Consider the following 12042-nt stretch of genomic DNA (forward strand, 5'->3'; position numbering starts at 1 on the left):
GACAGACAGACAGACAAATGTACGCTGATCATCACATAACTCAGCAGCGTTCCTTGGTGATCTAAAAACTGTACCATTGCTGTGTAAGCTGAGCCAATCAAGCCTTTGATAGTTTATTGCCTATTATTGATGACTAGACAGCAGAAAATTCTAAAAGAGAAGATTATTTTTTTCTTTAATGACTCATGTATTTAGTGATCCCAAACCAGGCTGACATTAGATTCAGTCATTCTAACATGGAATATGACATTAGAATATTGATAACTGCAACTAGCCCTCAGTATAAACCCCAATAAGAGACTTTAGACTAGTTTAGGCCAGGTATTTTTGAAATTATTATAATTATTATAAATATTACATAAATATTTCCATTATCAGCACAACATATATACATTTTTTTTAGCAAAAACTGTGGTGCTAGTTGTCAGAAATATCAAACCATATGTCTGTTATTAACACAAAGGTACCTTAATTTGATAACTGTATTTTTATATGAAATAAATGCCAAAAATCACCATGTTATAAATATTACAGCATGCTTCTATTATCAGCACAACTGTGAAAACTGGTATTCCTTTTCAGAAATAAATGCAAAAATTACAGTACTGATGCTATACACATTATGGCATTTTTTCAAGATACTTTTTAAAAAAAAATTTCAGGTCGAGTAATTAATTTATGGTGACTCAGTGTGATATAAACAGCACCAAACTGTTTAGAGTTCCCAGTATTTATTGCCATTGTTTCACCGTTTTTCATTTAACATTTTTTTACAGTGTATATGTGTGTCGACTCAGTAGGGATAATATTAAATATTGATCTTCATAAAAAAATATCTGAAAGCAATAGAGAACCGATGAGCGCCTGGTGACATTGTTTTCTGGTTTACTGGGACAGAATTTTGTAAATTAGTGCAGAAAAGGGCGAAAATATTCATCAAAATACAAGAAATGCAGTCATTCTGGAGCCCCAGATGTCCAAATAAAACCCCTGACCATGGTGGAACTTCCTGCTGATGAACTGATATGATGACAGGACTCCAATGTCCATCGAGTGTTTTGCTCCTCTTTGTAGCAGCAAACAGTGAATTGACGCCCCCAGTTGACCAAATTAGCGCATCCTATTGTTCGCAGGCTCTACGTAATTGCGCTGGATCATGGCTGTCATCTGCTGCCTGCACACTCACACACACAGAGAGAGACTCAGACACACACACTGCACTGACAACAACACCACACACTCTCTCTCTTTAACGGGACTTTGAGGCGACACGCCGTCTCTGTGTGCTCGGTGGGATGCTCGGTGGACGGATGCGTCCTCGCTCCGGAGCCACCTCCATTACATCATCTATTCCCACTAAGCCCAGCGGAGAAGCTTTTATTATTTAACAGGGATCCCGGCGGTTTGGACTCCTCATAAAGGACGCTGTGGGGATTATAAAATCACATCAACAATGTCTGCGGGGATGATGGCGTTTCAATGAGAGGGGAGGAGAGGAGGGGGAGAGGAGGAGAGACGTGCACCGTCATCAGCATCTGTCCGCCAGCTCCCTTTGTGTTCACCGGAGAATGTGAATGGCGAAAGATGACATGGCAGAGGTAGATTTGGCATCAAACGGAGCGGAACCCCCCGGCGAGGCCTCCTCGGCGTTCCCCTACGAGGAGTACGAGTGCAAAATCTGCTACAATTATTTCGACCTTGACCGTCGGGCTCCGAAGATCCTAGAGTGCCTCCACACGTTTTGCGAGGAGTGCCTGAACACGCTTCACCTCCGGGAGGAGCGGCCATGGCGCATCAGCTGCCCCGTCTGTCGCCACCGGACTCCGGTGCCGGATTATCGGATACAAAACCTGCCCAACAACACCAAGGTGACGGAGGATTTTCCGCTCTACATCGACTCGGACCCCCTGCCTCAGGACGCTTTGCCGCCGTACCCTCCCCCGCTGCACCCAGCGCTCGTCGCCCTCCGCCGGGAGGAGGCGTCGGGGACGTCCAGCGCCAGCCAGGCGACCCCGTCCACCACCGTGTCCACGGCCACGACCCTCTCCCAGGACTCGGTGCGCTACGACAGCTGTCAGAGCTGCAAGCGGGTGGCGCTGACCACCGGCTGCGTCTGTGTGATCTTCTCCTTCCTGTCCATGCTGGTGCTGCTGTTCATGGGCCTGATCTTTGTGCACAGTCACAGCATTCCTCCCTCGCCGGCGGGACCCATTTGCTTGTCGGTAGCCAGCATTCTGGCCATGTTCTCGGTGGTCGTCACATGGCTCATCTGCTGGCTCAAATACAGACCGGACCATGAGACAGGCCGCGCGTCAGCCACCAGTAACTCCCGGAGAAACGCCTGACAGCCGGGCTGCTGCTGGCTCTGACTGTGGATGGAGATGTTGTTCTGTGGGTGTGTGATTCTGTACATAGTACTGGCAACTGATTTTCCTGCTCCCTTTACTTTTTCTAGGAATAAATCTCGCCCAAAATGGCCTTTTCTGAGTATAGCAAACACCCAAAGGCCTTCATGTTGTTAGGAGCAATAGGCCGACATGATCCTTGATAATCTTTTCCCTCAGTGATGCACTTGGAGTTGCAGTAGGCCAGCTGACTGGGCATGTTGGTGGGTGAACTTCAGAGCCTGGATTTGGTTTGATGGCTGAATGTGAAGTGCTTGTTTCCAGGGTTTGACACCCTCCCCTCCCCTACCTGCTAAATAATATGCATATCCCACGATGCCACTCACTGTATGATAACTGTCCGTGATGATTCACTCATATCTCAACAAAGCACTATTGTATTGTACAGATACTCGGCAATGTTCACTTCTGAGTTGTCAGCTGGCGGGTTTTGGTTTCTCTGGAGGCTTGCTGTATATGTCTATGTGGGAATCCTCTAAAATGTAAATCAAATTCACAACCCCAACCTGTAAATAGTCCACGGGGACAGAGAAGTGGTGAGTGCTGCTGGACAGGTGTGATGAGCCTTCCTCAACCTTGTGCTTTAACTTTCTCCTCCAGGACGACCCTGTCTCCATAGTCACGATGAAACCTGATCCTCTTCCAGGCAGAAAGAGGTGCAAAGAGATGGCTTGTGAATTTGAACTTGTGTTTTGCTACTTTTGTGCATGTTTGGCTACTGAGAGGCCTCGGCCTGTTGTTTCTCCTCTTCAGTTTTTTCTTAATGGAAGGGACCGTGCGTCTCCTGACTCGTGTGCCTCACCTTGTTGCTGAATGAAGCAAAACTTCACTGTAATCATGATCCAAATCATGCACGGGCCTCCTGCCACAGACGGCGCCCAGCGGGGGCGTCGGCAGGGATTTCCTCCTCCCGTCACATCATTTATACATTGGAAGGTGAAAACAGGGTTTCCTACGTTTAGCACCTTTTTTATACTTATGAAAAATGTTGGGGGTATTTTTGGCTTTGGAGAAAGAGTCCATCATTGTTAAAGAAGTGTAATCCAGGCTTCAGCTGCTTCCAAGTTCCCTCCTCTTCTTCCTTCAAAGCCATAAGTGAGAATCCAATGATAAAGCTACAAAAAGACGTGGCGAACACGTTCTGAAAGGATACATTTGGTGTCACTCTGGTTCCACTGAGATTGTCAGGAGTCATAATTACCTCTGGAAACTTCAAGAGCCCCATGAGCTGTGTGGCTGAGATTAGACAGAGGCATTTAGGAGAGGAAAAAAAACATATATGGGCTCAGAGAGTTGGTCCAGTACCTGCACTATCACCATGCAAATATTGAACTTTCCTAAACTGAAACTTACATGTTTTTCCCTCTGAAATACATGTATGAAAGTACACTGAATTAACATTTCAGTGACTTTAGCTTCAGACAATGCAATGAAAAATCTAAAACTCAAGGGGCCTGTAGTGGGCAGACTTCTTCTTTTGATTATTACTGTGAATGGTCTGTATATTATTGTCGCTACAATCTATACGATTATTTATAACACTTAAATATGGAAAAACCCAGTGTCAGACCCTCATACCGACTGAATGTGGTTCATGGGGGATGTGAATTGGAATACTGCGCTATCTCCTGACTCCCTGACAGCATTTAATCTAGAATTCAGAGGTGATCCGGACACCAAGGTGGTTTCTATCTGAGCACTTATTGCCCTCGAGCACTGCTGGTCTCCCTGCCTCACCGCAGGGCCGAACAGCAAAAGCAGTTTAACGTGATTAGCAAAACCCTCCCCTTTAACCCTCAATCTGATGCTTGCTTCAATCATCCTGCTCAACCTTTTCCCAACTTCTCTATGATGCACTTTCACCCTCTTATTTGACACAAGTAACGGGGTTATACCTTTGACAAAATGTAAGCATACTGTATTTATTTCAGAGGACCTAGACGACGTTGTTGGTTTTTATGAGAATCTGTGGTTGTTGTTAAAGTACCAAATGTATTTGCACAGAGAAATGGTCTTTATGTGCTGTTTTACATACATAAACACATTTCAGTAATAAAGGAAACATGAATACCCACTGCATTCATCATTTGTCTCGCTAGGGGGAAGACAGCAGCTGATGGCATGGCCTGTTACCAAGGCTGTACTTTATCAGGCTTGCTCTTACATAATGACTGGTAATAAACTGAATCTGATCCAAGCTGACACATTTAGCTCCCTGCTGTGCATCAAATGTGCCCCCTACTGGAGGACACTGGGAGCTGCATGCTTTACCAAAAAAAAAAAAAAAAAAAAAAAAAAGGAAAGTGAAATCCCACCCCTCAGTGGGTGCATTTCTCATGTAGGTCCAGTTGTGTAAACTTCTGGTGGCTGAAGCCTGATTAAAAGCAAATACATTTTTCAGTATGGGTTGGATGCTGATGTGTTGTTAATATCACACACTGAGATTCGCCACAAGGCTGCCTTTTAGCTGATATAAATCAAGCTATTCAGCAACAAGATTTCCCCCCTTCTTGAACCAACAGCAGAACAGATAACGTTGACTATTCACCGTCTAATTGCTGGTTTAGTTCCCTTCCCATCATGTATTGGCCAAAAGTTCCACACCTAATAAATGAAAGCTGTCACACAGTGTGTTTCCTCTAAAAAAAACAACATGCTTCTTTTTCATAATCTCCACTCCTATTGGTCAGTCCAGTGTAGCAGCACAACACTAACAGCTATTGTATCTCAGTTAGATGGAGATTACTGGAAAATGGTTTGAGGCAAATGTGTGTTGACAAACTGGTCATTGCAGCAAACAAGATCAGGCGAAATGTTTTTGTGAGGCTGCTGGTTTGGTGAATTTTAATGCCTCTTATTAGATATTTCAGCCACCGAAGCTCCTTTCATTCTTATGTAAGAAAATATAAATAATAAAAGTTGCTCAGCAAAAGTTTAAAGTGTTTCAACTGTATTTGGACACAATAACTGTACAATAAATACATTTCAGTATTTAAAATATATTAAGTCATACACCAAAATTTGTAAACAGTAAACAAAATTATGCAAAAATGACATTGAACCACTTTATCCATAACATGCACTTGTTGTAGAGTAACACTATACTTTCTTTATTTTTCCGTTTATTCTTATTTTTATGTGCGGGTTTATCCATTTTCTGCATCAATTTGTTGTGAAAATATATTTATTTATTTCAAAGAAAATTAAAAATATTATTAAATAAAAATAATAAAAAAATACCATATCCCATGTGCATAAAAAAACATTTAACCTACTTTAGTAAAACTTTGATGTCAAAGTTTCATGAAAGAATTAAAAATGTTCACTTTTCATGATCTAATATTCCAGTATTCTGAGTCTAGTGTTTATCACATGTGCTGTGGAGATTGTTATTTCTACTAGCCAAGGCGGAACTAGTTTTTACAACTTTGCAGCTACATTGTTGGGTTGTTTAATGTCGAATTCATCTTGCTGTGCAAATCTGTAAACCTTAACGTTAACAGTGGAGCAGGAAAACCCACAAATGTTGTCTAATTTGAAGTATTTTTCCTTTGGAGCTGTGCGTAAAACCTCATCCATCCCTGCTGCTTCCCGTTCTATTAATTATTACCTCAACAGAATGATGGAAAGCTAATTGATTTGACAAATACGTGTTTGTGAATGTCCTCCACGCAGAGCATGTGATGCAACTAATTTATTTCTCATCAGGAGAGATTTCTGACTTTGAATTTCATCCCCCGGTAATGGATTGGACACGGAGATTCAGTGTCGCTTTAAAAGAAAGGGCCGAGGTATGCATCATGCCTCTCTCTCTGTTTTCCATTTGCCCCCTCTGTTTTTTTTTTAAAACTCTATAATATCCAATTTCAATAAGATCACTCCCAAATCGTCACGTTCGTCAGCGCAAAGAGTGATGGTTGAACCCTTTAGAGAAGGAACGAACACAGAACAATGTGTAACTCTCAGGTTATCCTGCAGTTTATTCTGTTACTTCAAACTTTAACACACACAGCAGTTTTACATATCAACACTAACCTGCTCTTTTTTTTAACTTCCCTGCAGCCTGCAAAAGCTGACAATTTTCTGTTTATTTAAATTTGACTTGCAGGGTTAAAATAACTACACTGTAATGTATCAGTGAAGTCATTCATTAAAGCATATCTGCTTTATTGCAAATGTAAAACCAGTTCAAAACAAACTCATGTTTCCCCTCCCTTTGAATGAAAAGCTGCAGGTTTCATTCGCTTTACGCATGATAATAATCTTCCCCCTAGCTGCAGATAAAGACACTATCCTTAGCAGGTGAAAGACCCCCGTGAGTCCTGATGATTTTAAACCCAGCTTCCAACCTTTGTCCCGACAGCAAACACAACATTTGAAGTGCGTTTCCCCAAAGCCAATAAAAGAGGCGAATGTTAATTGAAACCTACTTAACCTGTGGGACATCTCTTCTCTGCGTGCGTAAATGAAGGTGAATGATAGTGACCCCCCGGTGAGGCCCCGTTATTGCTCCGCACAGCCCGTAGGTGAGCAGACATTAAAGGGATGATCAGGTGCTCGGGGTGCTTTTCAGCTTTAGTTTTGCGTGAGTTACACGAAGCTTCCAGCGGCTTTACAGGAAGGCTTATCTCCAGTTTCAGTCCCGGACCGGCGATGTACCATGCAGGCCCAGATATTGTATTTGAGCATAAATGTATGTATTTACCAGTGTTTTAAGGTCTCAGATGCTACGCTGTGGATCAGGTAAAACCCCACCTGATCGACTTTAATAAGAATTGAACTGCGTTCAAAATCAAGAATAAAATGACTTTATTCGAACCAGAAGGTTTTGCAGCTTGAACATTTAATTAAAAAATGAAAGTAAAAATCAAGAATCTACTCTGATTCTCAGATGATGGAGCTGCCTTTCTCCAAATGATGGACAGTGAAGGAAAACGAGCCTTTGTCTCATTTCAAAGCGCAGGAGCGGAATCTCTGCCTCAGTGATTGATCATGGACTAAAGGATGCTGTGACCTACGACTCCCAGTGCCTAAAGAGAAAGAAAAGAAAGAAACTACTCCTTACGCCCCTATTGTCTTTACTGGGTGGTGACAATATTGATTATTAGACATTTGGGGGACGAAAATACACCCGGTTCTCTATAGTGACTCCGAGCTAGACTGGCTTTACGGCCGCCCTGGCGTCGTATCCTGCTGTGGCGCACGTCCCCCTTCAGACTGTTCTCTGCTGGCTGGTGCTCAGTCTGAAAAACCACAATAAATTCCTTGAGGTGCACGCACTTTAGCACCATTTGTGTCATATATGAGGCCACGGGGTGGAAACAAATTAGAGGTCGTGTGCGTTAAACACGTTGGAGATGATATTACGCACAGTTTGGCAACAGTGAAATCCGATCAATATATTTTACTGTCTTGTTAAAATAATGTTTAAAGGTATTTAAAATCAAAAGTCCAGGGTTTGGCTTTGCATCAGCGCTCTACTGTAGTTTTGACCAGAATCTAGTTCTGTTTTGGAGAGCTGAAGCCACTTTGAGCAGAAACAGTCACACAAAACAAAATAATTTATATGTAGCCTGTAGTTTATAGTGCAGTGATTATATGTGTAGTAAACTGACTAAATATGAGGCGCTGGTCTATTAAAATTAGATGAGAAAATGCCACTTGAAACGTTGGTGTCAAATCAAAGAAATAAAAATTAACGCAACAAAATAACTTTAATGAAATAGAATACAGTAGCCTATTAATAGTTAAGTCAAAATTCTACTTTTCTTATCGTCATAGTATCATTTTGAGGCTTTTAATGGTTCTGGTGCTGTATTAAACTAAAAACTGAAAAGTTTCAAATATTTTTCCACCTCATTCCCAACTTTAAACAAGGAAATGTTACACATGCAAAAGTTAAAGAAATGCAACTTTTGAGGATTGCATTACACTGTTTTCTTTCTGTCATTCAACACTCTATCAGCCATAGTCTGAGTATTAAGTGAATTCTTTATTATGTATTTATTTTTACTGTTAGAATACAGGGAGAATGTGATTAACGGCAGTAAATAAATGGAAAACGCTTACACCAGGACCAGTGATTGCGCACACACACAAAATGGCTACCTGCTAATAATTTATCACATTAACCAAATAATTATACCTCCTCAAACATTTTTTGTGGCTCCACTTTCCACCCAGCAGTTTTCTCAACGCATAAGCGGATTTGGGGAGTTTTTGCTGGATAAACAGTACACGCACTGACTCGGCCATTTGTGAATTGACGCTCCTGTCCTGTCCGAGCCCAACTGTGACAGCCCCTCTGATTGGACGAAAGTTTTCAGCCTCAGCCAATCCCCGCAGCCCGCTTCGTACCGGCTGTATCCTCTGGACCAATCAGAGCCGGGAGCGCTGACGGGCAGAGAGAAGAGCTCCGCTACTTTTGACGGTCTGCTCTCACTTTGAACCGGTGTCAACAAACAACAACAATATTTTCGCCCTAGCTTCACCGCTAAAGCATCCCCTAAAGCCTCAACACTAGCGTTTAAACCCAGGAGGAGTGAGAAACTAACTCTTTTAACTTCCCCAAGTCACATTTTCTACCTTTTTTGTCGTCCAATTTGACTCCTCAGAAGGTTGTGGCTGTCCCGGGGCACTGCTGCTCGGCTGTAGCCCGGGCGCGGCTAACCCTAACCGAAGCTAACCGAGGCTAACCCTGCAGGAAGCTTCTCGCTAGCTTCACCGGGCGGTTTTTTGACGACGTCCTCCTGCTGCTCGGTCGGTGTTGGAGGAGCAGCCTCCCCGTTAGGAGGAGGTTTCTGCAGTCACTGGGGCGGTGGAGGTATGACTGCGTTGGCGGGGTCAATACCCAGGATGATGCGACCCACGCTGGCTCAGAACTACCCCCGCAGTGGCTTCCCGCTGGAAGGTAAAGCTTCACACAGCCAGTGGGACGCTTTGGTTCCCTGGATGCTGACAGGAGATATGTGGGTTTCAGTGCTAGTTGGTAAAAAGTCACTACTGCTTTTGTGTAGCCATTCTGTCATGGCCCAAACCTCAGTTTTGAAACAAACCATTTACACTTTAAAGCTATAGCATAAAGAATTACAGCTCTATAAGCTAGCTGGACTGACATTATTATCATAATTTATCATCAATTTTAGCTCTACTTTGCTTAGAATCCATCTCACTATTTTTTTTATAACTTTAGCAACTTTTAACAAACTTGTTTGCAGGCTATATGTAATAATCAGAGGTATATTGAGCATTTTTTAAAGTAATTTTCCTCTTCCAATAGGATAATAAATTATAAAATAGACTGTTGCGTAAGGTTTCAATTACTTTTTGGTGCAGTTACATAAAGATAATTAATTCCTTATTTTCAAGAAACTCATGTCATTCTTGCATTTATTATATTGGGAGCCTGTTAGCTAAACTTGCCCTCCCTGTGCTGTGCAGTGTGTTTTTGTGACTCGGTCCTCTCATATTTTGATTAAATGTAGTGTCTACCCCGCTGGGTCAAGGCCGAGTCAACCAGCTCGGAGGAGTTTTCATCAATGGCAGACCTTTGCCCAACCACATCCGACACAAGATCGTAGAGATGGCCCACCACGGCATCAGGCCGTGTGTCATCTCCAGACAGCTCCGGGTCTCCCACGGCTGCGTGTCCAAAATCCTGTGCCGGTACCAGGAGACGGGCTCCATCAGACCCGGAGCCATCGGAGGCAGCAAACCCAAGGTATGGAGCAGAGAGAGGCCCGTTAGAGCAGGAATAATGCAGATTATAATACGAATAATGCATGCATTGATGTGTAATAGTAACCTGTTGATTTTAAAGTTATAATAGAGCTTGTGTGCAGTGTGTCCCAAGGGCCACAATAAGTGAATAAACACGGCGACTTTTGTGACCTCTGAAGCAGGGAACAACGCCGGACGTAGAGAGGAGAATAGAAGAATACAAGCGGGAAAACCCGGGTATGTTTAGCTGGGAGATTCGGGATAAATTACTGAAGGATGGGATATGTGACCGCAACAACGTTCCTTCAGGTAAAAAAGGGCAGAGATGAATTCTTATTAGGCTTACTTTGTTTTTTAATTTTCTCTATCATTTGTATTGTTTTTTTCTTATATTTGCAAGTTGTTATTTAGCCAATTTGAAACTATTTTACTAAAACGAAACTATAAATTAAATAATAAAACTTTCTCCCCCTTTACTAAATCTGACATATTATTTTTATATTATCATTATTATTTCTTCCAGCATTTCATTTTATTTTTAAAAATATTTACCACTATTATTATTTATTACTATTATTACTTCTTAATAGTACACCTTTTCACTTTTAATTCCTACTAATTATTACTCTGCGAATATATTTGTTTTACTCCATTTCATTTTACTTTCATAATAAACTAGTTTCCGCTTGTTTTGAACGAACTTCCACAGTGAGCTCCATCAGTCGCATCATGCGGAGTAAGTTCGGAGGAAAAGGCGATGAAGAGGAGGATGAGGATGAAATCGAGAAGAAGGAGCTGGAGGACAGCGAGCGGAGGGCCAAACACAGCATCGAGGGCATCTTAGGAGACAGATGTGAGTGAACTCCTCCAGCTGTTGCTGCTAAAGAGAAACAAAAGCTGGCTGTTAACTTTATCTGAAGTTTTCCTTTTCATATCAGCACATTAGAGAGCAGATAAAATCTTTTAATTTAGTATTCAAGTGCGGAACAGTGTGTGTAAGATGTGCACTGGGAGATAAAAGTATATTGAAAGGGATAACTTCAACATCTATTTACATTCTGTAATTGGTCAAATTGGAGAGTATCACACTCCCTGAAACACAATCTCCACACCTCCAACCTGTTGACCGCTTTGAGCAGGGTGTGAGGGAGAGTGGTTTTATTTAGTGCTACACCGGGCTGTGTGTGAAGTTGTAGCATGCTGTAAAGTTGCTGGATGTGGGTGGAGAGTGTGTGTCGGCCTTTGTTAGGAATTCTTTATCGACCATATCTCTCCGGCTAATGCGTTTCCCATGAGGCCACACCGTAAATCAAACAGCAGGTGATGGCTCTGTGCGGGAAAAGAGAGAGTGGATCTGATCTGATGTGTGTGTGTGTGTGTGTGTGTGTGTGTGTGTGTGTGTGTGTGTGTGTGTGTGTGTGTGTGTGTGTGTGTGTGTTCAGCAGTGGTTTAAAAGCAGTGTGGATGAATAGCCGTGTTTCAGCATGTAAGGATGCACATATATTTTTAAACAGTTTGATTCTTTGCAACATTATAAATGCATCTACCGAATTTAATGCCTTCATAAATTATAGAAACATAATTTACATTACTCCTGGCTCGTTTTGTTCATAGTTTGATCAGTATTTTATGGGACAAATCGGTTCTTTAAGCGCTGCGCCCGCTATAAAAAGTTACCACTTGTACAAGTTGACAGAAGTCGGAAATCCTATTTTCCCAAAACGAGCCTAAATAATTAAAATCACTTAGATTAACGTCAAGTGCATTTACATGATTGAAATTAAGATTTTAAAGCTGATTTGCATGGGAAATGTTTTATCTTAAAGCTATTTAGGGGACATATTTTGCTAACAAAAGACTCTAAATGTGTATATTTTACAGTGTTTAGGCTCAACTATTTGCTGAAAGCTGTAAAGTG

The 12042-nt window shown here is 42.1% G+C and overlaps 2 protein-coding genes across 7 annotated transcripts in view; both read left to right on the forward strand.

Annotated features, from left to right (window-relative positions):
• The first annotated feature begins 856 nt into the window (after positions 1-856).
• On the forward strand, positions 857-4475 carry LOC110972066 (E3 ubiquitin-protein ligase rnf152-B). Its single transcript, XM_022222471.2, has one exon. It carries the CDS (start codon positions 1575-1577, stop codon positions 2343-2345), a length of 771 nt encoding a protein of 256 aa, XP_022078163.1. The 5' UTR covers positions 857-1574; the 3' UTR covers positions 2346-4475.
• Positions 4476-8290: 3815 nt separating this feature from the next.
• The window catches only part of pax3b (paired box 3b), a 28963-nt gene continuing 25211 nt past the window's right edge, over positions 8291-12042 (forward strand). Inside the window, exons 1-4 of one of the 6 annotated variants that reach the window (XM_022222489.2) lie at positions 8291-9315; positions 9890-10125; positions 10307-10433; positions 10834-10977. In XM_022222489.2, the coding sequence (XP_022078181.1) occupies positions 9231-9315; positions 9890-10125; positions 10307-10433; positions 10834-10977 (592 nt within the window). In that variant the 5' untranslated portion in view covers positions 8291-9230. Of the gene's footprint in view, positions 9316-9889; positions 10126-10303; positions 10434-10833; positions 10978-12042 lie in introns of all 6 variants that reach the window. The other 5 variants (XM_022222496.2, XM_022222505.2, XM_022222512.2 and 2 more) reach the window with 5 other exon arrangements.

Source organism: Acanthochromis polyacanthus, chromosome 13, assembly GCF_021347895.1.
Source record: "Acanthochromis polyacanthus isolate Apoly-LR-REF ecotype Palm Island chromosome 13, KAUST_Apoly_ChrSc, whole genome shotgun sequence".
Taxonomy (NCBI): Eukaryota; Metazoa; Chordata; class Actinopteri; family Pomacentridae; genus Acanthochromis; species Acanthochromis polyacanthus.